Raw genomic sequence first — 26,465 nt, forward strand, 5'->3', positions numbered from 1 at the left:
CAGCCGGTGATGTGACGGTTCTGGAATCTAAGTCTGCCACTGGGCCATGATTTGGGCCAGGCTGTGGGGCAGTGCCCACAGGAAGAAGGATGGCGAGGCAGTTGGGCTGGACAGGGAGAGCCCTTCAATAGAAGCAGCTGAACGAGCAAGCTCAAAATCTGGGGTACGGAAAGTTCTGCACTTTCTTGAGGTACAGCTCCTTTGCAAGCCTTCGGATTTGTAGCTGGAGTTTTAGCTACTAGTTATATTATAAAGAGGCCCTGCAGAAATCGCCTTGCCTGGGCGCATCTGGGTAGTTTGCCTATAACAGTGTTTCTCAACCTCAGTGACTTTAAGTTCAGTGGGCTTCAATTCCCAGAATCCCCCAGCCAGCGTGTTGGCTGGGGAATTCTGGGAGTCAAAGTCCATCCAACTTCAAGCATGTTGGTGGGGGATTCTGGGAGTTGAAATCCTCATATGTTAAAGCATGCTGGCTGGGGAATTCTGGGAGTTGAAGTCCACCCATCTTAAAGCCTGCTGGCTGGGGCATTCTGGGAGTTGAAGTGCACCCCTTTTAAAGCCTGCTGGCTGGGGAATTCTGGGAGTTGAAGTCCACCCATCTTAAAGCCTACTGGCTGGGGAATTCTGGGAGTCAAAGTCCATCCAACTTCAAGCATGGTGGGGGATTCTGGGAGTTGAAATCCTCCCATGTTAAAGCATGCTGGCTGGGGAATTCTGGGAGTTGAAGTCCACCCATCTTAAAGCCTGCTGGCTGGGGCATTCTGGGAGTTGAAGTGCACCCCTTTTAAAGCCTGCTGGCTGGGGAATTCTGGGAGTTGAAGTCCACCCATCTTAAAGCCTGCTGGCTGGGGAATTCTGGGAGTTGAATTCCACCCCTTTTAAATCCCACTGGCTGGGGAATTCTGGGAGTTGAAGTCCACCCCTTTTAAAGCCTGCTGGCTGGGGAATTCTGGGAGTTGAAATCCTCCCATGTTAAAGCATGCTGGCTGGGGAATTCTGGGAGTTGAAGTCCACCCGTCTTAAAGCAAACTGGCTGGGGAATTCTGGGAGTTGAAGTCCACCCCTTTTAAAGCCTGCTGGCTGGGGAATTCTGGGAGTTGAAGTCCATCCATCTTCAAGCATGCTGACTGGGGGATTCTGGGAGTTGAAGCCCACCCCTCTTAAAGTTGCTAAGGCTGAGAACAAAAAGGGGGTTAGAGCAAAACCCTTTGCCTACTCCAAGGTCACCTGGAAATTGGGGCTGTTTGGCACCTACGCATCGGTTTTCATCACCCAGAAGATCAGAAACCGCCCAGGTGTGGAAGGAACAAACCCCAGTCAGCTTCTTTCCCTGAAGTCAGCCAGGTAGCCTCACCTGGTTCTTTCGCCACCTAGCTTAGTTTCGCTCCCAGTCAGCTGATTTCTCCTCCTCCTCTCCCAGCCTCTCTTATCACCTGCAGGAAGGCTGGCAGGACTGAAGCCAGGAGCGGCATTCTCACCTGAGGAGTCTGACAGGTAAGGCACCTGGCTTGGCATCAGTGGGATCCGGCTCTTCTTGGGGGCATCCTTCTTCCTTCTCCTCCTCCAAACGGCTTCCTCCAACCGGGTTGTAGGTGCCACGTACCTGTGCAGGTAAATGGAAAACACTGGCTTGGTTGGGGGAAGTGTAAGCTTAATGTTGGAGGAACCAGGAGAATAGTATTGGATTTTTGTAGTTTTTTATTGATATAGTTTTAACTTTGTTGTATGGAACCACCTGCCTCCAGAGGCGGTGAATGCTCCAACACTGAAAATATTTAAAAAGAGACTGGACAGCCATTTTTCTGAAATGGTGTAGGGTTTCCTGCCTGAGCAGGGGGTTGGACTAGATGACCTCCAAGGTCCCGTCCAAATTTATTATTATTATTATTATTATTATTATTATTATTATTATTATTACTATGGATCATCGCACAGTCAGCCAGATGTTCAGACTGGATTTGGCATTTTGTCTACCTATCAAGTCCTTACCCAGGACCTGGGATAGGCAGATGTGGATGTTTGATGGTATTACAGATATCGTCGCAGGATGGAAGCGGTTCCTAATAAGGCCGCCTTTTGCAATTAACTAATAGCAAATTTGTCAATGCCAATGATGGTGTTCAAGTGGTGCTCCAGTTGTTTTGGGATTGCACCCAAGGAGCCTATGACTATTGGTACTACCCTTGCTTGCTTTTGCCACAGTCTTTCTATTTCTATTTGTAGGTCTTTGTATTTTGTGATCTTCTCCAGCGCTTTCTCTTCTATTCTGCTGTCTCCAGGCACTGCCACATCCACTATCCAGACTTTTTTGTCTTTCTTATCGACAATTGTTAAGTCTGGAGTGTTATTATTATTATTATGGGATTGGAGGCTAAAACATATAATGAATAATTGCAGGAATTGGGTATTTGTAGTTTAAGAGAAGGAACAGGGAGTGACATAACAGTCTTCTAGTATTTGAGGGGCTGCAACAAAGAAGGGGGGGGTCCACTTATTCTCCAAGGCGCCTGAAGGCAGGAGAAGAAGCAACGGATGGAAACTCATCAAGGAGAGGAGCAACCTAGAATTAAGGAGAAACTTCCTGAGAATTATAACAATTAACCAGTGGAACAACCTGCCACCAGAGGTGGTGAATGCTCCAACACTGAAAATTTTTAAGAAGAGACTGGACAGCCATTTTTCTGAAATGGTATAGGGTTTCCTGCCTGAGCAGGGGGTTGGACTAGATAACCTCCAAAGTCCCTTCCAATTCTGTTATTGTTATTATTATATTGTAAGCTACCAGAGTTACCCTCTGATAAGATGGTGACCATTAGTAGATAGATAGATATATAGATAGATGGATAGATGAATAGACAAATATGGATAATTTAGATAATAGATGGATAGATTGATAGATAGATATGGATAGATATAGATAGATCAGGGGTAGTCAACCTTTTTATACCTACCGCCCACTTTTGTATCTCTGTTAGTAGTAAAATTTTCTAACCGCCCACCGGTTCCATAGTAATGGTGATTTATAAAGTAGGGAAGTAACTTTACTTTATAAAATTTATAAAGCAGAGTTACAGCAAGTTAAAGCATATAATAATAATTACTTACCAAATACTTTATGTTGGACTTTCGCTAAGTTTGGCAGAATAAATCTTTATAAAACAACTTACTGTAGTTAAATCTATCTTTTTATTTATACTTTGCCTACCCAGAAACATAAAGTCTGATGAAATTACATTTAATTAATTAAATTATTAATGAGATCTCTGAGGCTGATGCTGCGAAACTAAATGCTGGATATCTGGCTCAATTTTTGTAAGGAACAAACGAAGGTCTCCTCTTTCGGAAATATTCAGGCAGTTTCTTTCTTTGGTCATAATATGATTAACAGCACTAAAGCCTGATTCCACAAGATATGAGGTAGAGAAAGGTATCAATAAACTGAATATCATTTTCCACATATTTGGATATAAGACAGGCATTTTTTTTACTTTGCCATAGGTTTTCATATCAAATTTATGTTTACTTTCTTCATCATATCTAATTTCTAACAGTTCTTCTTGGCAAGTTGTATCAGCCTCTTCAATATTTGCAGTAAAAGGATTTTTCATCCAATCATACACCTTCAATTTCAAAATATCTTGAAATCGTTTTTACATGTCCAATTTAAGTTCGTTGAGATGGCTACTGATTCTGTCAATATCCTCTGGAGTTACATCATCTTTTATAGATGATAATTCAGGATGATGAAATTCTCTCTTCAATAGATTATGACGAAATAGTTCAAGTTTGTCAATAAATAATGACACAATACTTTGGCAACCTATAAGAGTTTTATTAGCTCCTTGAAGCTGCAAATTGACATCATGAAATCTTTTGAAAATATTTGCCAAATAAAAGGCATCATTCTTTACTGTTTTTAACTGTTGACACAAATTGGTCTCATTATTACTTTCAAAAAATTGTATGACACTATCATATAATGCTACAAAACGAGCCAAAGATGTACCCTTTGACAGCCACCGAACTTCTGTGTAATAAAATCTTCATTGTTGTCCTGGCAAAGCTGTCCAAACATTCTATCATTTTTTGAATTGGATTTGATCTTGTTTATGGCTCGAATTATTATAGTTAATGATGAATGGAGACTTGTACTTAGATGTTTTCCTACAAGATGTTGTCTGTGCACCACACAATGAATACATAAAACATTTGGCATTTATTCCTTCAAATAAGCAACAAATCCACAATAGTGGCCTACCATTGATGGTGCTCCATCAGTAGCGCATGCAACAATATTATTCAAAGGAATATTATTTTTTCTAAAGTATGATTTCACAGTATTAAAAATAGATAATCCTCTTGTATCTGTAATGAGATTTATTGCGAATAGCATTTCTTCTCGTAATGTATTGTTTTCATCAAAATAACATACATATGCCATCAATAAAGCATTATTATCTGCAATGGTAGACTCGTCCAATTGCATGGAAAATGAAGAGTTTTGGAGAATACTTAATCAGTTTTTTTCAACATTAACTGCCATTTCTTCAATTTGTTGCTTTACCGTGCTATCGCTTAGGGGCAACGTATTTAAAATTTCAGGTATATCCTGATGCATTACTGTTGAGATAAATTCTTTTATAGAGGGTATTATTACAGTTTCTCCAATATTATAGCTTTTACCACTTTTTGCAATTAATTGTGAAATGCGATAAGCGGCAATTAATCCATCTTCCTTTGCTGCATGTTGTTTCTTAAATGATGCAACGATTGTTGAATGATTTTGAAATTTTTTATATATTTCCTGAAAATATTCAATGGGCTTGTCCTTATCATTTGGATGCTTTGTAGAAGGATGTTCTCGCAATCGACTTGGCTTCATTGCCTCATTGGATAATGTTTTATGACACAATAAACACATTGGACGTTGTTTATTTTCAACAGATCCTATGAAACCCATCTTCAGATACTCTGGCAAATAGCCATGAGCGTATTTCTTTTTTTGAGACATGGACTCACAATATTTTGTTTGAAGCTGTAGGCACGTGCTCACTCTCACAAATCTAACTCTGTACTGACCAATGCAACCACAAACAGAAGAGCCTGTGCCATGTATCGTCGTCTGCGCATGCCTCTCGCGCATCGTGGATTGGGTTTAGGGGGGCACCGGCTACCAGCTCTGCTTGTCTGTTACAGCTGGGTGGTGTGGGGGGAGATGCGCAAGCTATTCTGAAATGAGGCTCTTTTGTTTGCGGTTGCACTATAGCGCCATTTAGTTTCACTTATGTAACGTGAACTAAACTTATGCGTGGGCGATACAAATAATATATTTTCAGAAATTTAAATTGTCACGGCGAATTTTATGAAAACCTAATGAAAATGTTTTTAAATAATGCTGTGAATTTTTTAAAAAAAGTCAATTAAATTAAAAAAAAGAAAAGTGTTTCAGTATCGGACAAAACCCCTACCTCCCACCATGAAAGCTGGAACGCCCACTAATGGGCAGTAGGGACCAGGTTGACTACCATTGCGATAGATGATGAATAGATGGATGATAGATGGATGGATGGATAGTTGAATGGATAGATGAATGGATAGATGGATGAATAGATGAATGAATGGATGGATGGATGGATGGACAGATGGATGAATAGATGAATGGATAGATGAATAGATAGGTGAATAGATACAGATAATAGATGGATAGATTGATAGATAGCTAGATATGGATAAATATAGATAGATGATGAATGGATGGAGATAGATAGATAGATAGATAGATAGATAGATAGATAGATAGATAGATAGATAGATAGATAGATAGATAGATAGATAAAAAAATAGCGTCTCCTCTCTCCAGGTGCTTCCACTGGGGAGAAAACTGAATGGACGCTTTGCTGGCTGGAGAATTCTGGGAGTTGAAGTCCACCCATCTTAAAATGGAAAAGTTTGAGAAACACCAGGCCGCCATATTCTCATTTCAGAGATTCCAGGATCCCTTTAATGCCAGTCAGAATGGGATTTAAACCTGGGTTTCTCATACAGCTAGACCCTGACTTACAACAGTTCATTTAGTGACTGTTCTAACTTACAATGGCACTGAAAAAAAGTGACTTGTGACTGTTTTTCACACTTACGACCTTTGCAGCATCCTCCAGGGCAGTGGTTCTCAACCTTTTTAATGCCGCAACCCCCAACTGGTCATAAGTCAAGGACTACTCAACCGGTCGTAAGTCGAGGACTGCTCAACTGGTGCAGCACCGTTTGCAGAATGGGACTTTTGGCGGGCTCAGCAGGGCAGAGACAGCCTGGACAATTCCCATTGGCTTTTGAAAGCCAATAGAATTAGACTCTATTCAAGAGAGTCTATTCTATTGGCTTTCGAAAGCCAATAGAATAAAAGGGAGTAGCACAGCTGAGGAAAAGGGGGGAAAAAATGGCGGACTGCGTTGTTTGGCGACCCCCGTGAAAGGGTCGTTCGACCCCAAATGGGGTCCTGACCCACAGGTTGAGAACCACTGCTCCAGGGTCATGTGATTGAAATTCAGACGCTTGGCAACTGACTTGTACTTAACGACGGTTGCAGCGTCCCCAGGGGTCACGCGATCCCCTTTTTACGACCTTCTGACAAGCCACGTCAGTGGGGGAAGCCGGATTCACTTAACAACCAGGTGATTAACTTACCAACGGCAGTGATTCACTTAACAACTGAGGCAAGAAAGGTCGTAAAATGGGGCAAAAACTCACTTAACCCGTGTCTCGCTTAGCAACAGGAATTTTGGGCTCAGCTGTGTTCATAAATTGAGGACTAAATGTTCGTAAATCGAGGACTAAGTGTTCCAATTTCTAGCAAAATTCGTGGTTCCTGAGGGCCTTTTGTGTGTCTCCTTTGTGTCTCCTTCCACTCACAATTTTTTTCCCCGCTGCCTAACTATTCCATGTTGCTTTGACTTTTGTGGCAAAGCCTCATAGCCCCCCCCCCGAAATGTTGGATTCTCATTCCCATCATCCACAGCCAACCATGCACTGGAAAGGAATCCTTTCTTGGGTTTCTATGGCCAATATGGGCCCTCTCAGAAAGTAGTTGAACTCGAATCCAGGTTTCTGCAGCTTTGCTTCAAAATCCCGGCTTATTTTTCCATTCGCGCAATATGGAAAGGAGACACAGCGAGAGAGATATCCAGTTTTATGTTCCAGCCTACTGAAGTGACTAATCCTTTCCTTTGAGCAACCTGGCGGGGCTGGTTTTGTGAAACTGGAAATCCTCTTTTAGGGACGGAGGAATTTCAACACTCAAAAGCACGGGCGAAGTAAGAATTCATTCTCCGAAGCGCCTGAAGGCAGGATGAGAAGCGACGGATGGAAACTCACCAAGGAGAGAAGCAACCTGGAATTAAGGAGGAATTTCCTGACAGTGAGAACAATTAACCAGTGGAACAGCCTGCCTCCAGAAGCGGTGAATGCTCCAACAATGGAAGTTTTTAAGAAGAGACTGGACAGCCATTTGTCCGAAATGGTATAGGGTTTCCTGCCTGAGCAGGGGGTTGGACTAGATGACATTCAAGGTCCCTTCCAACTCTATTCAGATTAAATGATTGATTCGGAAGATGCATATACGATAGCAGTATTACAATATTTGAGAAGCTGCCCCAGAGAAGGGGGAGTGGGTTCCACCAATTAAGGAGGTTTTTAAGAAAAGAATAGACAGTCACTTGCCTGAAATGTTATAAGATCTCCTGCTTGAGCAGGGGGTTGGACTAGAAGACCTCCAAGGTCCCTTCCAGCTTTCTATTCTATTCTATTCTATTCTATTCTATTCTATTCTATTCTATTCTATTCTATTCTATTCTATTCTGTATTTCTTTTCTATTCTATTCTGTATTTCCTCTTCTCTTCTTCTCTTCTATTCTACAATCTGTTCTATTCTATTCTATTCTATTCTATTCTATTCTATTCTATTCTATTCTATTCTATTCTATTCTATTCTATTCTTTCTATTCTCTATTCTATTCTATTCTTTCTATTCTATTTCTATTCTATATTCTATTCTATTCTATTCTATTCTATTCTATTCTATTCTATTCTATTCTATTCTATTCTATTCTATTCTATTCTATTCTCTATTCTATTTTTCTATTCTAATTCTATTCTATTCTATTCTATTCCTATTCTATTCTATTCTATTCTATTCTATTCTATTCTATTCTATTCTATTCCTATTCCATTCCATATTTCTATTCTATTCTATTCTATTCTATTCTATTCTATTCTATTCTATTCTATTCTATTCTATTCTATTCTATTCCATTCCATTCCATTCCATCCTTTCTATTCTATTCTATTCTATTCTATTCTATTCTATTCTATTCTATTCTATTCTATTCTATTCTATTCTATTCTATTCTATTCTATTCTATTCCATTCCATTCCATTCTATTCTATTCTCCAAAGCCTTTGAAGGCAGGACAAGAAGCAACGGATGGAAACTAATCAAGGAGAGAAGCAACCTAGAACTAAGGAGAAACTTCCTGACAGTGAGGACAATTAACCAGTGGAACAACCTGCCTCCAGAAGTTGTGGGTGCTCCAACACTGGAGTTTTTAAAGAAGAGACTGGACAGCCATTTGTCTGGAATGGTATAGGATTTTCTGCTTGAGCAGGGGGTTGGACTAGATGACCTCCAAGGTCCCTTCCAGCTCTGTTACTCTGTATTTCAGCAACCTAGATTAAGCTGTCCTTCTCTAAGACCAGGAGAGATCGGATTAATCAAGTGCATTAAATGAGAAGTGAAATCTTCAATGAGACTAAACGAAATCAATCCACAGATAGTCCTTGATTTACGAATTCTGTTGCTAAGGGAAACAAGTGTCTTTTGCCCCATTTTACGACCCTTTTTGCCACAGTGGTGCACTGAACCAGTGCAGTTGTTAAGCGAGACACATGGTTGCTAAGTGAATCCGGCTTTCCCCATTAACTTTGCTTGTCCAGAAGGTTGCAAAAGGGAATCACGTGACCCTGGGGGACACCGCGACCGTCGTAAATATGAACCAGTTGCCAATATTTTATGAATTTTTTTTTTACATAACCACCTAAATATTTGGTAAACATCGTGTTGTCTGGGTTTATATTTAAAAAAACAGTAACAATTAATTTCTATAATTCTATAGTCCACATGACAGCTTTGCTGGATGTTCTCTTCTTCCAAAAATGTTCTCTTTTGCCCATCTTGAATTCATAGATTTCTTATGATTTGGATAAATAACAAATGTAGAACTTTTTCTAATATTTCTGCAAATCATAACCGCATTGATACAAAGCTGCTTTTTCTAGCTGGTCATCTTGATTGCCTTATCCTAGATCAGTGGTTCTCCACCTGTGGGTCGGGACCCCATTTGGGGTCAAACGACCATTTCACGGGGGTCGCCAAACAACGCAGTCCGCCCTTTTTTTCCCCCCATTTCCTTAGCTGTGCTACTCCCTTTTATTCTATTGGCTTTTGAAAGCCAATAGAATAGACTCTCTTGAATAGAGTCTCATTCTATTGGCTTTCAAAAGCCAATAGGAATTGTCCAGGCTGTCTCTGCCCTGCTGAGCCCGCCAAAAGTCCCATTCTGCAAATGGTGCTGCACCAGTTGAGTAGTCCTCGACTTACGACTGGTTGGGGGTCGCGGCATTAAAAAGGTTGAGAACCACTGTCCTAGATCCTCTTTAAAATTCTTACTTAAATTTGTTTTTCCCACAATATTCAAAACCTTCTTACGGGTTCAGATTTTCATTACACTTAAGGATTTAAGTCTTTTTCCCGCATGCAGGCCATCCCAACACCTTTACACTTCTCATATCTTAAAAGAATAAATAAAAAAGAAAAGCGTCTGTTTTGATCATGTGACCCTGGGCAAGGCTGCAATGGCTCTTGGTGTGAAAAGAGTCATTAAGTCACTTTTTCCAGCTTCGTCGTAACTTTGAACGGTCACTAAACCAAGTTGCAAGTCAAGGACTCCCTGTAATATGCAAGTTGCAGGAAACCTGGGCGAGAAAGGATTAAAAAAAAAGGAGCACAATCAAAATTTGTAGATAAGAAAAAACGGTGGCATCTAAAAAGGTCGGCTGTGGGATGTTTAACCTGTTTATGCAAATCTGATTTAAACACACCTCGTTAATTTGGTTGTTTTTAATTGAAAGGTTGATCTACAAGCAAACAGGAAAATCTGAGCACCCAGGAGTTGGTCTCTGGAAAGAAGCTGCATGAGTTAGGACGATTTCGCCCTAGACGGTGTCCCCTGCGCCTTTGCGGTCGCCAGTTGTAGAGACTCAGCCTACTCCGCCATGTCAACCTTGTATCCCTCGCTGGAAGATCTGAAGGTTCATCACATGTTGACGGTGAAAACTTCTTTCTTCTCATCTTTGCAGAAGCCACCGCTCGGAGTAGGGCAGAATTCAATGCAAGGGACAAAGTGACAGACAGATTCCGTTCTGGCTCTTAAGAGGTGCCAAGTCTAGGCAGCCCTTGATTTACGAACACAACTGGAGCCAGATTTTCCTTTGCTAAGCAAGGAGGTTGTTAAGCAAGTCACAGCTGATGTTACGACCTTTTCCGCCACGGTTGCTGAGCGAATCACTGCAGTTGCTAGGTGAATTGGGTGGCCATTAAGTGGCTTCCTGCATTGACTTTGCATTTCGGAAGCCAGCTGATACACTTGCAAATGGTGATCACACAAGACGCTGCGAGATGCTGCAATTGCCATAAATATGTGCTGGTTGCCAAATGCCTGAATTTTGATCCCGTGACTGTGGGGTTGTTGTGTCGGTTGTAAGTGTGAGGATTGATCATAAGTCCCTTTTTTAATGCCATTGTAACTTGGAATGGTCACTAAACAAATAGTCATATGTTGAGGACAAATTGTATCCCTCAACAACTAGAACAAAAAGAATTAATGTTCTAATATTGGCAGTTTCATTTTCAACAAATGCATGCAGTCCTCAACTTACAGCTGTTTGTTTAACGACCGTTCAAATTTGCAACGGCACTGAAAAAAGACTCACAACTGTTGTTCACACTTATAACCGTTGCAGCGTCCCTTGTGGTCACGTGATCAAAATCTGCCCGTTTGGCAACTGACTCCCATTTGTGACATATTTGCAGTTGTCCCGGGGGGGGGGGTATCGTGTGATTCCTCTTTTTGCGACCTTCCGACAAGCGAAGTCAGATTCGCTTAACTGCCGTGTGACTAACTTCACAACTGCAACGATTCACTTAACAACCACGGAGAAAAGCATTGTAAAATGGGGCAAAACACACTTAACTGTCTCACTTTAACAACAGAAATGTCGTGGTCGTAAGTTGAGGACCACGTGTAGCAAAAAGAATTAATGTTCTAACCATGGTTGATTCCATTTTCAGCCAAGATGGCTGAAAATTGGAGTTTTTCAAAAAGGGGCTGAAATACTGGCCCCTTCCCCAATTTAATGAATCACCATTAAATATCTTTCTTTTCTCCATCTGATCAATCAATCCTTCCTCGGCCTTATGACTCCAAATCTTGGACTGCTGTTCCTATAATTCCCAAGTTCTAAGGACCCCCTTGGCTGGGGATGATGGGAGCTCATTCCAAAGCATCTGGAGAGGCTTCTGTAGGTTTCCTAAGTGGAAAAACCAGGTGAGGGATGGCCTTATCCTACCAACCCACTGGGAGTGGGAAGTGTTAATCATGGTTGCTAAGAAGAATGCAATGAAATAATTTTGGTCGCCTTTCTTGTTCTCCAACTTCTCTCATCTGATAAGCTCTATACCTCAACGCCCAGAACCGGATGGTTGAGATCTTGCCAACCGTTGGACGGTTTTTCCTAATATTTAATCAAATGAACCTCCTCCACAAGTTGTGCTTGCTCCATCACTGGAGATTTTCAAGAAGAGACAAGATAGCTATTTGCCCAGAATGATATTATAGGGCGGGGGTGTCAAACTCAATTTCATTGAGGGCCGCATCAGCATTGCGATTTCCCTTGGGGGGCTGGGTGGTGTGGCTAGGGTGGGTGCAGCCTATTGGATGGGCATGGATGGAGTGGGTGTGACCTACTGGGTGGGCCTGGCCAGCTCTACATCATTCATGTCAAGGGTACCTGTGAGGGCCTGGGCAGGAGTGGGACAGATCTGAGGGTCTCTGGCAGAAGGGGGTGGGACCGGGGCAAGCACCAAGGCATGGTCCACTGGAGGAGCCTCACTGTTCATCTCAGGCTCACCAGCTTTGCACCTTGCTGCCTGCTGAAACTGGGCAGACTGGGGGCTAGACAGCATTGCACGTCTCATCAGATTCGCGCCACCCGGCTCAGCTCTTGGCGCTATGAAGAGCGCGCCCCGCTGCCTGCCGACACCAGGCAGGCTGGGGGCTGGGTGGCATCGCGCTTCTTTTTGGATTCGTGCCGCCTGGCTCAGCCTCTTGGCGCTGTGCCTGCCGAAACCCCTCCCCCAGAGCCCATCAAGCCGGATAGGTGAAGTAGGCGAGGGCCATTTGCTGGCCACTTCCAGGCGATGGTGCATTTCTTCATTCCTCACAAAGGGTGACACTTCCCCAGCATGCACTCAGGGGACGAGGCCAACGCGGCAGGGGCTGGTTCCTCGCTGTTTCCAGACGGCCTTGTAGAGCTAAGACTGAATGCGTTTCAGCATAGGTGGCCACCACAAAATTGTACATTGGCTCCCGGCCGGCCTGGGCGAGGGCCAAGGCAGCGGGGGCTGTTCCCTCATTGTTTCCAGGATGGCTTCGTGGGCCACATGAAATCACTTCATGGGCCGCATCTGGCCCCCGGGCCTTGTGTTTGACATGTCTGTTATAGGGTCTCCTGCCTTGAAGCAGTGAGTTGGACTAGAAGACCTCCAAGTCCCTTCCAGCTCTAGGGTTCTAAATCTACCCATCTTAAGGCATGCTGGCTGGGGGATTCTGGGCGTTGAAGTCAGAGGGAGACCCGACCTGGAAATATGGAGGACAGTGAACAATTAATCAGTGGAACAACCTGCCTCCAGACGTTGTGGGTGCTCCAGCAATGGAGGTTTTCAAGAAGAAACTGGACCACCATTTGTCTGCTTTGTTTGAGCAGGGGGTTGGACTAGAAGACCTCCAAGGTCCCTTCCAGCCCTATTCCATGTTCTATGTTCTAAATGTGTGTCTTGTACTCAGTGACACCCTTTCAGCAGCTGTCATTTTTCTTACAGTAAGTGGTTTTTTCAGAAGCTTTCACTCTTAGATCCTGGCTCATCTTGGTCAATCCATTCCCGATTCAAAGGAGTCTCAATTTGAGCATCAACCCCATGGTGGTCTGCCCGGAGCAGAATAGAACACCGGAGTGATCTATCATGATGTGAAGATACAACTTGTAGGATAACGTTGGGCATGGTGGCTAATTCGTATTTTTTGTTTTATTTCTGCTGCAGAAATCAGCAGAATTCACGGGCAGAAGTTGTACCTTTTCAAATTTCATTTAATATTAGGGAAAAAATGGTTTCTTGATTGTAAGATCTGCCCCACAGTGTAATGATCTATTTCCAGAGTAGTATTTCTCAACATTGCCAAGTTGAAGGGGTGTGGACGTCAACTCCTTACAATCCTTCAAGGTGATGACCAACCAGGGATGTCCTTTAGAGGTGAAACTAGGAGATTGTGTCAGAGCATGCCCAGTTTTATTGCGCTGAGATAATCCAGGAGTAAACACAGTGAACAGTGGTCTATATTAAATGGTGGTTTATCTTAAACTATCTACAGCAGTGATTCTCAACCTTTCTAATGCCGTGACCCCATAATACAGTTCCCCATGTTGTGGTGACCCCCATGTGGGTGTGGCCACCAATAAGAGGGAGTAGGACAGCTAGGGAAAAAGGAAAAAAATGGCGGACAGCATGGTTTGGCGACCCCCGTGAAATGGTCATTCGACCCCAAATGGGGTCCCGACCCACAGGTTGAGAACCACTGATCTACAGTATCATACACCAGGCACAATATACATACATGTGGCAATACAGCAAACTCCAACACACAGCAGTTACAGCAAGAAATGGACAAGAGAGAGAGAGAGAGAGAGAGAGAGAGAGAAAGAGACACTCCAGCAAAAGCCTTCCCTTTTATACTCAGGCTCTTAAAGGGACACAGACCCTGCTGAGTCATTCCTATCATTGCATCATCCACCTTATATTCCATTACATCATTACATAAGCTGTTTAGCTATTAAATGATGACCCTGACAGATTGTTACTGTCTTCTCTTTCAAGTTAGGGAATGACGTGCCTCTTTTCTTCCATTATAGGCCAAGGACAATGCTGTAGGGCCACAGCCCATAGCCTCAGCTCCGGCCCCTACTGCAAGAGAGATGCCAGAGCCACCCAAAGCAGATGGTAACATACTTCAGAACATCATCCATATCTTCTGGGCCATTATTAAAACAATCTCTGCTATTGATAGCCAGGAGGCCACAACTTTTTTCAGAGGAATGCTTCTTTTGGAAGCTGGCTCACGCCACAAGGAGGAGGGCACCACAAAGAATGGGTTAGGGTGGGGGGAACTGGGAACAGGTGGACCCAAGCGAGGGATTGTAGGAGCTCCCAGATAGTTCTGGGATGGTCATGAACATCATATGAAGCAAGTGGCTTGTAGATGGGAGAGGACCTGGCCGTCAGCCTGAAGAGAACGCTAAGAAAAAGACGCAGGCATGTCTTGAGCAGAGGTTTGAAGCTGCAGGACACAGCTTGACAAACTCTTGAGTTTATTGCTTCTTATATACTTTTTACATACATAGGCTTTACCATTAACTGCTGACATTTTACATTTATAAGTTTAACCTTTAGCTGTTGACATAAAGTAATTGAAAAATTCTTTCATATAAGCAACTATTTTCTAGTAACACATTACATGGTCAGAGATCAGGTAAAGACAAATACAGGTAGATGAAAGACAGGAAGAGATAAGGGGGAACTTAAAGCATATTACTTATTTAGGTAGGTAAGGTATTAAGTCAAAAGGGGGTGATCTTTTGGCTGCTTCCTTGGGACAAAGGGTATCAAAAGGTTATGAGGTTTGTGGGGGGGAAAGCATGGCAGTTTGCTGCGCGTGCAAATTCCCCCACAGTTCCCCCCAAAATGCTGGTTTCTAGAGAAGAGTCTATTTGTCCTGTTGTGGAAAAACCCAATGGAAAAGATGAGAGACAGCAACACAAAACCATAATTCTTACTTTAAGATTCAGAGGTTTATTTTTCTAATCCACAGAGGGAGATGGAGAGAGAGGAATGGACCTGGAGTTTTTGCTGTTTTGGCGATTTATTTATTTTTTGGGGCTGTTCTCAAATAATATTCACACGACCCATTCTCCTGTCTTGCTAACTTTAAGCAAAAGATGGAGATGGACCGTGTTAAACCATGTTCAGCTGATGTGGACATTTGGCCCTTAAAAAAATAATTCAAGGTGTCTCCTTCAAATGGTGGACATCATCTCAGCGTGTGGTGAGCAGAGATGGGTGCAGGATCTGGCAAGCTTTGTCTCAACCAAGACCAAAATATACCAGCCAGCCTAATCCTTTGAATTATTTCTTCCATTTCTTTTTTCCAGATCCACCAGTTTTGTACCCAGATCTTGCTGATCTCAATGATTACATGGGTCTCTCTCTTTCCAGCGAGGAGATCCAGAGGAATTTAGCTCTCATCCCGACAGCCAATACTGTAAGCATTTTTGAACACAGTCTTTCATGCACCTTTTTTTCACATAGATTCACGTTCATGCGGGAAATGATAGCCTGTAACTGTAACCAATGAGGGGGATCTGGGAGTCCCAGTGGACAATCCCTTAAATAGGAGCCAGCCGTGTGCTGCAACTGCCAAAAAAGCCAACACAGTGCTGGGCTGCATTAACAGAGGGATAGAATCAAGATCACGTGAAGTATTAATACCACTCTTCAATGCCTTGGTAAGGTCACACTTGGAATCTGGCATCCAGTTTTGGTCAACACAAAGTAAAAAAGATGTTGAGACTCTAGAAAGAGTGCAGAGAAGAGCAACAAAGATGATCAGGGGACTGGAGGCTAAAACATATAAGGAACGGTTGCTGGAATTGGGTATGTCTAGTTTAACGAAGAGAAGGACGAGGGGGGATAGGATAGTAGCCTTCCAATATCTCAGGGGCTGCCCCAAAGAAGAGGGAGTCAAGCTATTCTCCAAAGCGCCTGAAGGCAGGACAAGAAGCAACGGATGGAAACTCATCAAGGAGAGAAGCAACCTGGAACTAAGGAGAAACTTCCTGACAGTTAGAACAATTAACCAGTGGAACAACCTGCCTCCAGAAGCTGTGAATGCTCCAATACTGGAGGTTTTTAAGAAGAGACTGGACAGCCATTTGTCTGAAATGGTATAGGGTTTCCTGCTTGAGCAGGACTAGAAGACCATCACTACCACCACCACCACCATCACCACCACCACCACCATCATCATTATTATTATACCAAGATTAGTCCAGCATCCCACCAACATGTCATGGTGCATACCTGTAGGGACAATGGGATGATTATGAAACAATTCTCAGCTGTCAAAGTTAGGATATCAATTTTCTAATTTGCTTCGATAAATATTCCTGAAGTTGTTGATGTTCTTCAGAGCTGTTGGATTGATTTGGTCCTGCTGGAGGTTAAAGTGTGAGTAAAACAGTGTGAGTATAACAGAAAAACATAGTTGGAAGGGATATTGGAGATCATCTAGTCCAGTGGTTGTCAACCTTTTTAATGCCGCGACCCCCAACCGGTCGTAAGTCGAGGACTACTCAACTGGTCGTAAGTCAAGGACTACTCAACTGGTGCAGCACCGTTTGCAGAATGGGACTTTTGGCGGGCTCAGCAGGGCAGAGACAGCCTGGACAATTCCTATTGGCTTTTGAAAGCCAATAGAATTAGACTCTATTCAAGAGAGTCTATTCTATTGGCTTTCAAAAGCCAATAGAATAAAAGGGAGTAGCACAGCTAAGGAAAAGGGGGAAAAAATGGCAGATTGCGTTGTTTGGCGACCCACATTCGACCCCAAATGGGGTCCCAACCCACAGGTTGAGAACCACTAATCTAGTCCAACCCCCTACTCAGGCAGGAAACCTATACCATTTCAGGCAAATGGCTGTCCAGTCTCTTCTTAAAAACTTCCAGTGTTGGAGCATTCACTGCTTCTGGAGGCAGGTTGTTCCACTGGTTAATTGTTCTAACTGTCAGGAAATTTCTCCTTAGTTCTAGGTTGCTTCTCTCCTTGATGAGTTTCCATCAATTTGTCCTCAACATACGTGTTGAGTTTCCATCCATTGCTTCTTCTCCTAACTTCTGGGGCTTTGGAGAAGAGCTTTGATATTGGAACACTGCTATCGTGTCACTCCTAGTCCTTCTCTTCATTAAACGAGATGTACAACCGTTCCTTGTATGTTTTAGCCTCCAATCTCCTAAGGCAGGGGTCTTCAAACTGGCCCTTTTATGATGTGTGGACCAACTCCCAGAATTCCTCAGCCAGCATGCCTGGCTGAGGAATTCTGGGAGTTGAAGTCCACAAGTCATAAAAGGGCCAAGTTTGAAGACCCCTGTCCTAAGGGTTGATGGGTTCAACCCTAAGGATAGAAGTTTAACTAGGACCTTCAAGAACCTTCTTGATCTGCGGAGAAGAATTCTTTCTTTCTGCATTGCTTCTTCAACTTGGCTTTCTTGACAGGCCGTGGGGCCAAACTCTTCAGCTCAAGGCCCATTGGTGGCTCCAGTGACAGGAAGCAACGCGGGGCTGCGTCGGGCAGAGATCAAACCGGGCTTGCGTGAGATCCACCTTTGCAAGGATGAACATGGGAAGACGGGACTGCATCTGAGGAACATTGATAAGGTGAGTTCTGGAAAGGGGGGTCCTAAGCAGGGGAAGATCTGGGGAAATCTACATTTTTCTGGACCATCCTGGGACCACCGTCATTCTCCATCTGATCTTCTTTGTTGGATCTGGATGTAGTATTGAAATAATAGGACTGATAAGAGTTAGCAGGTTTTATCTGCCACAGGTTGGTCTTATCTCCTTTGAGAGCTGACTAAACCAGCAATAAAATGCTTCATCCAGTGGTGGGATTCAGCCGGTTCGCACTACTTCGGCAGAACCGGTAGCTAATTTTTTGTTGCCCAGGCCCAGAATGGACTTCTGGAAGCAACATCCACACAGTGAACCGGTTGCTCACCTATTTGAATCCCACCACTGGTTTCATCCTTTTGAAGTGATCTAAGGATGGGGGATTGTTGAATTGTGACCTACTGATTTTCCAGAGTTAATCCAGTGGCATTCTTGGTATTGAATCCACGCTTGGTTTAAGTGTAGGTTTCCTGGCTAAATGCAAGAGAAACACCCTCTGGGGCTTTTTTTATGACTGTCAATCTCCTAATGCACATCCACACGGAAAGACGGGAACATCACGAATCCTGAAAACCGTTTCCTCTTTATTTAGTTTTAGTTATCTGCTCAACCCCCAAGTTTCCAGGTGCCCGATAAAAACTCGAAAAGAGTATTCCTTCATCCAGGCAGGAGCCACATTCATCCATCACAATGTTTCTCAACCTTAGCAAGATTAAGAGGGGTGGACTTCAACTCCCAGAATTCCCCAGCCAATTGTGCTGGCTGGGGAATGCTGGGAGTGGAAGTCCACCCATCTTAACCTTGTTAAGGTTGGGGAAAAACTGATCCAGCAAATTGTCACTGGAGAAGGCCATGCTGGCTGGGGAATGCTGGGAGCTGAAGTCCATCCGTCTTAACATTGGCTCAAAAGCAACAGCCTTAATCTGCTAGACTGCTCCTGGCTGTGGAGGCTTTGCTTTCCCGATCCAGTGAAAATGGGTTGCTTGACCTTCCAGTTTTTTTTTTAAAGCCAGATTTTTCCAGGTGAGCAGAAATTTATTTTATTGATTAATAAGTTCTCTTTTTTTAGTTTAGAATTTTTTTAGTTTAGAAAGCAAGGAGGGAGATGGAGAGAGAGCAATGAGCCTGGAGTTTTTGCTGTTTTGGTGATTTTATCTATCAGAATCAATGCAGCAGAATAGGAATAGAATAGAGTAGAGTAGAGTAGAGTAGAGTAGAGTAAAGTAGAGTAGAGTAGAGTAGAATAGAATAGAAAATAGGGAATATAGAGTAGAGTAGAGTAGAGTAGAGTAGAATAGAATAGAATAGAATAGAATAAAAAAGAAAATAGGGAATAGAATAGAGTAGAGTAGAGAAGAGTAGAGTAGAGTAGAGTAGAGTAGAATAGAATAGAAAAGAAAATAGGGAATAGAATAGAATAGAGTAGAGTAGAGAAGAGTAGAGTAGAGTAGAGTAGAGTAGAGTAGAGTAGAGTAGAGTAGAGTAGAATAGAATAGAAAATAGGGAATATAGAGTAGAGTAGAGTAGAGTAGAGTAGAGTAGAATAGAATAGAATAGAATAGAATAGAATAGAATAGAATAGAATAGAATAAAAAAGAAAATAGGGAATAGAATAGAGTAGAGAAGAGTAGAGTAGAGTAGAGTAGAGTAGAATAGAATAGAAAAGAAAATAGGGAATAGAATAGAATAGAGTAGAGAAGAGTAGAGTAGAGTAGAGTAGAGTAGAGTAGAGTAGACTAGAATAGAATAGAATAGAATTACAGAATAGAAACACAGACTAGAATAGAAACACAGAATAGAATAGAATAGAAATACAGAATAGAAAAGAATAGAAATACAGAATAAAATATAGAATAGAAATACAGAACAGAACAGAACAGAATAGAGCTGTAAGGGACCTTGGTGGTCTTCTAGTCCAGCCCCCTGCTCTAACACTGTCTTCTCCCGCAGGGGCTCTTTGTGCAGTTGGTCAAAGCCAACTCTCCAGCATCTCTGGTGGGGCTGCGTTTCGGCGATCAGATCCTCCAGATCAACGGGAGGAACTGCGCGGGGTGGAACATGGAGAAGGCAAAGCGGGCGCTGAAGAAGGCCTCACCGGAGAAGATCGTTATGGTGGTCCGTGACAGGTGAGGAATGGGAAGCGGAGATGCTGGTCAGACAGGTCCGTTTTGTGCCCAGGGTGACTACGTTCCTCCTCTATGAGATTTCCTTCCTTACAACCCTCTGTTGACAAGGTCTCTTCTTAACAGAATAACAGAGTTGGATGGGACCTTGGAGGTCATCTAGTCCAACCACTGCCCAAGCAGGAGACCCTACACCATTTCGGACAAATGGCTGTCCAGTCTCTTCTTAAAAACTTCCAGTGATGGAGCGCCCATGATTTCTGGTGGCAAGCTGTTCCACTGATTAATTGTCCTCACTGTCAGGAAGTTTCTCCTTAGTTCCAGGTTGCTTCTCTCCTTGATGAGTTTCCAACCGTTGTTTCTTCTCCTGCCTTCTGTTGTTTTGGAGAATAGCCTGACCCTGTCCTTTTTGGGACAACCTGAGCTAACTTCTCCTCTGCCCCCATGTTTGCTAGGCCTTTCCAGCGAACGGTGACCATGCACAAAGACAGCACCGGCCATTTGGGTTTCGTGATCAAGAAGGGCCAGATCACCTCACTGGCCAGAGACAGCTCTGCAGCCCGGAATGGGCTCCTTACCCACCATTACGTCTGTGAAGTGAACGGACAGAACGTCATTGGTCTAAAGGTGAGGACTGAACAGAGAACAACAGAACAGAACAGAAAAGATTGTAGAATAGAATAGAATAGAATAGAATAGAATAGAATAGAATAGAATGGAGAAGAGAAATAGAATAGAATAGCATAGAACAGCATAGAATAGCATAGCATAGCATAGCATAGAATAGAATAGCACAGAATAGAATAGAATAGAATAGAATAGAATAGAATAGAATAGAATAGAATAGAATAGAATAGGATGGGATGGGGTGGGATAGGATAGGATAGAAAATTGGGATAGGATAGGATAGGATAGGATAGGATAGGATAAACAGATAATAGAATAGCATAGAATAGCATAGCATGGCATGGCATGGCATGGAATGGAATAGAATAGAATAGAATAGAATAGAATAGAATAGAATAGAATAGAATAGAATAGAAGCTGGAAGGGATTTTGGAGGTCTTCTAGTCCAGCCCCCTGCTCAAGCAGGAGAACCTATACCATCTCAAAAGAATGGGGCTTGCTTTAGTTAGTATATAAACAGAGAGGAATCTTGCTCTCTTCTAGCACTGATGATGTTACCTAGTTGGATCATGAAATGTCTGCATGAAAAGAACCAAATTCAGAGAGCACCAAGGACCCCACAGTCTTCCTCCTCCTCCTCCTCCTCCTCCTCCTCCTCCTCCTCCTCCTCCTCCTCCTCCTCCTCCTCCTCCTCTTCCTCCTCCTCCTCCTCCTCCTCCCCCTCTCCACAGTCTCTCCTAGCACTGATGACGTTCCCTACTTGGGTCATGAAATGTCTGCAAGAAAACTACCAAGCTAAGAGAGCATCAAGGACCGCACAGTCGTCCTCCTCCTCCTCCTCCTCCTCCTCCTCCTCCTCCCCACAGTCTCTTCTAGCACTGATGATGTTCCCTAGTTGGGTCATGAAACATTTGCAAGAAAACCACCCAGCTCAGAGAGCCCCAAGGACCCCTCAAAAACTGCTTTGCTCCCTCTTTACAATCAGTCCTAACCTGATCATAGCCTCTCCCTTCTCAAGGACAAGGAGATCACCGAGATTCTGGCAAACGCTGGCAAGATCATCACCCTCACCATCGTCCCCGCCATCATCTACGAGCACATGATCAAAAAGTAAGTCTCCGAGGGCCAAACGAGCGGGTCTCGCTGGTGCTGGAAAATTACATTGGGGAATTCTAGTTTCCCTTGCACCCTGCACCCTCCCAGTTCCTGATCAGAGCCAGCTTACAGGGCGCTGAGTTCCCGGCATCAAAAACGAGGGCTGAAGTTTATTGATTAAGCATCAGCAAACAAACAAAATTCACTTGGCAGAGCAGGAGAAAGGAAAAAGTCGGGGGAGAGACAGAGATGCGAACAGCAGGCAAGGTTTTAGACCAGTGGTTCTCAACCTTTTTAATGCCGCAACCCCCAACCGGTCGTAAGTCGAGGACTACTCAACCGGTCGTAAGCCGAGGACTACTCAACTGGTGCAGCACCGTTTGCAGAATGGGACTTTTGGCGGGCTCAGCAGGGCAGAGGCAGCCTGGACAATTCCTATTGGCTTTTGAAAGCCAATAGAATTAGACTCTATTCAAGAGAGTCTATTCTATTGGCTTTCCAAAGCCAATAGAATAAAAGGGAGTAGCACAGCTAAGGAAAAGGGGGAAAAAATGGCGGACTGCGTTGTTTGGCGACCCCTGTGACATGGTCGTTCGACCCCAAATGGGGTCCCGACCCACAGGTTGAGAACCACTGATCTACGGGTAGTCCTCAAATGAGCGTGCCTGGTTGAGGAAGTCCACAAGTCGTAAAAAGGCCAAGTTTGAAGACCCCCCCTAGTGCAGAGGTGGCAAACCTATGGCACGGGTGCCAGAGGTGGCACTCGGAGCCCTCTCTGTGGGCACACGTGCTGTTGCCCCAGCCTTGCCTCCCCCCGTAAGCCCCTCCTCTCCAGCAGCCCCCCTTGGAGGAGAGATGCCCCCGAGCGTGGCCCACGCGGAGCAGCGCAGCCAAGGACATGGCAGCCAGGCAGCATAGACAAGACTCTGCCCTCACACCCCATCCCGCACAGTTGATGCTGCAATGCGTGGGCAGAGGGTGTGGCCGCCATAGCGCTGCTGGGTTGCCTGGGCGATTTGCGGCGGGCCCTGGAGGCAGTGAGTGGTCCTGTGAGCAGGTGGGGCAGGGGATGGGACAGCAGAGCGGGGGGGGGCAGGGGATGGAGTGGGGCAGGGCCAATTTTGGGCACTCGGTCTCTAAAAGGTTCACCATCACTGCCCTAGTGGGTCAACATCTGACTGCCTCCGATTTTATGGTGGGTTTTTTTTGTGGCAGTTATTAATGGAAGGCCAATGGGCGTAAAGCAAACACGGTGGTTGTTCAGGGAATGCTACGGTCGTTAAATGAATCCATGTTCCACAATGAGTGGGTTTTTTTGTCGCAAATAAGGGTTTCTGGCAAAAACATTGTAAATCACGACCACGTGAGTGGTGGATATGGCAAATGAATGTAAATGCGTGCCGGTTGTTGGGCACCCAAAATACAGTGACATGACAGTGCGGTGGGGGTGTTGGTGGGGCAAATGTCAGAATTTTGGAGTCCCAGGGATGTCTGTCATAACTTTTAAAGCCGTCACTAAGCAATCGGTCACAAGTTGAGGACGACCTGTATAACTGTGTCTCCCAAAAGGCACGAAGCTGGCTGATCAGTCCTGGGTTTCTCCCAGATTTAAACTTTTCAGCTGCCAGTAGCCCAAAATTTCCTTTGCCAAGCAGGGGGTTGGACTAGATGACCTCCAAGGTCCCTTCCAACTTTATTATTATTATTATTGATCATTGCACAGTCAGCCAGATGTTCAGACTGGATTTGGCATTTTTGTCTACCTAGCAAGTCCTTCCCGAGGACCTGGGATAGGCAGATGTGGATGTTTGATGGTGGTTGTTATTATTATTATTATTAGGCAATTGTTAAGTGAGTTTTTCTCCATTTTATGATTTTTACTCTCTTACTCTGTTTTCTGCATCCGACATGTAGTCCTTGACTTACGACTGCAACCGAAACGAACATTTCCGTTGGCCAAGCGAGACAGTGGTTAAGTGAGCTTTGCCCCGTTTTACGACCTTTCTTGCCGCCGTTCTTAAGCGAATCACTCCATTGGGAAGACGGTTGTTAAGTGAATACGGCTTCCCCATTTGACCTGGCTTGTCCGAAGGTTGCAAAAAAGGATTGCGGGGCCCCGGGACACTACAACCGTTGTAACTACGAGTCAGTTGCCGAGTGTCTGAATTTTGATCACGCGGCCACAGGGGACGCTGCAACGGTCGTAAGTGCGAAAACAGGTCATAAGTTGCTTTTTTTTGCTTCTGACAAAGTCAATGAGGCGAGCTAGATTTGTTTAACAACCCCACAATTTGTTTAACTACTGCAGCGATTTGTTTAACAACGATGGCAAGGAGGACATAAAATGGGCCGCAACCCACTCAACAACTGTCTCACTTAACAACTGAAATTTGGTCGTATGTGGAGGACTGACTTGTATCATTAGAAGAGGGGAAAGCAGTTGTGATGCTCTTTTAGACCAACCCCGGTGACCGTTCCTTAAAGCGAGGCTGATTTTGTGACTTTGTTTCTCTTTTGTAAGGCTTTCAAGCGGGCTGGTGAAGTCATCCATGGATCGCTCCATCCCCGATATATAAATTTTTCGCCACCTCCGGCCTGAGATGCATGACTGCCTGGAAGTGCCCTGGAATTTCCTGGAATTATTCTACCGAGGCTGCTCAGAAGAGGAAAAAAAATAAATGAACAAATATATTGCTTTAATCTTTTGACATGCATTCAAGTTTCTAGGCCTCTGTAAGTTATCTTACTGTTGACGCCTGCCCCACTCAGAAAGAAATCTTTCAGTCTTGAAATTGGGGCTATTGTTTTTGCAGTAGGAAAGGAAGCAGTCAATTTTACAGTTCAGATATGATTATTTTTTGAGAAAATCCCATTAATAGTAATAATAATAATAATAATAATAATAATAATTTTTTAAAAAATAAAAAAAATAAGAAAGACAAAAAAGTTTGGATAGTGGACATGGCAGTGCCTGGAGATAGCAGAATAGAAGAGAAAGAACTGGAGAAGATAACAAAATACAAAGACCTACAAATAGAAATAGAAAGACTGTGCAAAAGCAAGCAAGGGTAGTACCAATAGTCATAGGCTCCTTGGGTGCAATCCCAAAACAACTGGAGCACCACTTGAACACAATTGGCATTGACAAATTCGCTATTAGTCAATTGCAAAAGGCGGCCTTACTAGGAACTGCTTCCATCCTGCGACGATATCTGTAACACCATCAAACATCCACATCTGCCTATCCCAGGTCCTGGGTAAGGACTCGATAGGTAGACAAAAATGCCAAATCCAGTCTGAACATCTGGCTGACTGTGCGATGATCGATAATAAAAAAGCTGGAAGGGACCTTGGAGGTCATCTAGTCCAGTGGTTTTTAACCTTTTTGAACGAATTGCCCCCTTGAGCCAATGAGGAAGTTGTCATTGCCCTCCTCCCCCAATATAACCTCTCAATCACAACATAGGAAATAATTCTTCAATTTATCCAAACACTTTTTTGGTTTTCTTTAAAATTGTCATCAGGACATATCGATGCAAATAATTTATTTCCAGTCTTTTTCCCATATCTCAACTGTGTGAAAAATTTTTTGGTGCCACCCGTCACTTTATTCCCAACCTTTGTGATCCATGTATTTCATGATTATCTTATTTATTCAAGACACTTAAATGTAGTGACCACTGAAAACAAAATTCAATTGCAAGAAAGTGAAACGCCCAAAAACAAAAACAGTAACATTTAATGATTGAATTACAAGTGAAATTTAAGACGCAAAAAGAAATATAAAAAGGGCACAAGAACAAACCGCAATGCAGGAACTAAGAACTTCAAGACGAAAACTCTGAAACTCAATTAAGATTCGAGGAAAGTATATATAGTCACGCACATTGTAAAAAGGATTAAAAAGACACAAAGAAAATATGATATCGAACTGGAGTGCACGCTAAAAAAGTACAATACAAAATGTTTTAAAGAGCCGCTCAGCATGCGATGTTTCGAAAGAAGCGCTCCCCCCTCCATCAGATATACAGCGATTCACTGTACGAAAAAGTCTCAAGTGTCCCCAAAACGTCTTGCTCCATCGCCCCCCTATCGCCCCCTTTTCAGTCCGTCGCCCCCCTGAAAAACAAAATCACCCCCTGGGGGGCAATATTGCCCAGGTTAAGAACCACTGATCTAGTCCAACCCCCTGCTCAGGCAGGAAACCCTACACCATTTCAGACAAATGGCTGTCCAGTCTCTTCTTAAAAACTTCCAGTGTTGGAGCATTTACTGCTTCTGGAGGCAGGTAGTTCCATTGGTTAATTGTTCTCACTGTCAGGAAGTTTCTCCTTAGTTCTAGGTTGCTTCTCTCCTTATTTAGTTTCCACCTGTTGCTTCTTGTCCTGCCTTCAGGGGCTTTGGAGAATAGCTTGACTCCCTCTTCTATGGGGCAGCCCCTGAGATATTGGAAGGCTACTATCATGTCCCCCCTCGTCCTTCTCTTCGTTAAACTAGACATACCCAATTCTAGCAACCGTTCCTTATATGTTTTAGCCTCCAGTCCCCTAATCATCTTTGTTGCTCTTCTCTGTACTCTTTCTAGAGTCTCAACATCTTTTTTACATTGTGGTGACCAAAACTGGATGCAGGATTCCAAGTGTGGCCTTACCAAGGCATTATAAAGTGGTATTAATACTTCACGTGATCTTGATTCTGTCCCTCTGTTGATGCAGCCCAGCACTGAGTTGGCCTT

The 26,465-nt window shown here is 43.6% G+C and overlaps 1 protein-coding gene across 8 annotated transcripts; it reads left to right on the forward strand.

The window, feature by feature from the left end:
• On the forward strand, positions 1–24,430 carry SDCBP2 (syndecan binding protein 2). Of its 8 annotated transcripts, none has more exons than XM_039364777.1 (10): positions 1–190; positions 1,421–1,494; positions 10,183–10,380; positions 14,296–14,383; positions 15,592–15,701; positions 17,712–17,873; positions 19,836–20,011; positions 20,464–20,635; positions 21,654–21,745; positions 24,252–24,430. In XM_039364777.1, exons 3-10 carry the CDS (start codon positions 10,327–10,329, stop codon positions 24,304–24,306), a joined length of 909 nt encoding a protein of 302 aa, XP_039220711.1. In that variant the 5' UTR covers positions 1–190; positions 1,421–1,494; positions 10,183–10,326; the 3' UTR covers positions 24,307–24,430. The 8 variants fall into 8 exon arrangements, with proteins under 8 accessions (XP_039220711.1, XP_039220713.1, XP_039220712.1 ...); XM_039364779.1 differs by having other exon boundaries at positions 1,440–1,494; XM_039364778.1 differs by having other exon boundaries at positions 1–163.
• The last annotated feature ends 2,035 nt before the right edge of the window (positions 24,431–26,465 follow it).

This window comes from Crotalus tigris, unplaced genomic scaffold (assembly GCF_016545835.1).
Source record: "Crotalus tigris isolate CLP2741 ecotype Arizona unplaced genomic scaffold, ASM1654583v1 scf7180000019844.519500, whole genome shotgun sequence".
Classification (NCBI taxonomy): Eukaryota; Metazoa; Chordata; class Lepidosauria; order Squamata; family Viperidae; genus Crotalus; species Crotalus tigris.

Bases quoted from the DNA above. Each gene is read 5' to 3' on its own strand.
- SDCBP2 (XM_039364777.1), top strand. From the start codon at position 10,327: ATGTCAACCTTGTATCCCTCGCTGGAAGATCTGAAGGTTCATCACATG. The intron at 14,384-15,591 runs GTAACATACTTC...TCTTTTTTCCAG, and splicing joins AGAGCCACCCAAAGCAGATG to ATCCACCAGTTTTGTACCCA. The intron at 20,636-21,653 runs GTGAGGACTGAA...TCCCTTCTCAAG, and splicing joins AGAACGTCATTGGTCTAAAG to GACAAGGAGATCACCGAGAT.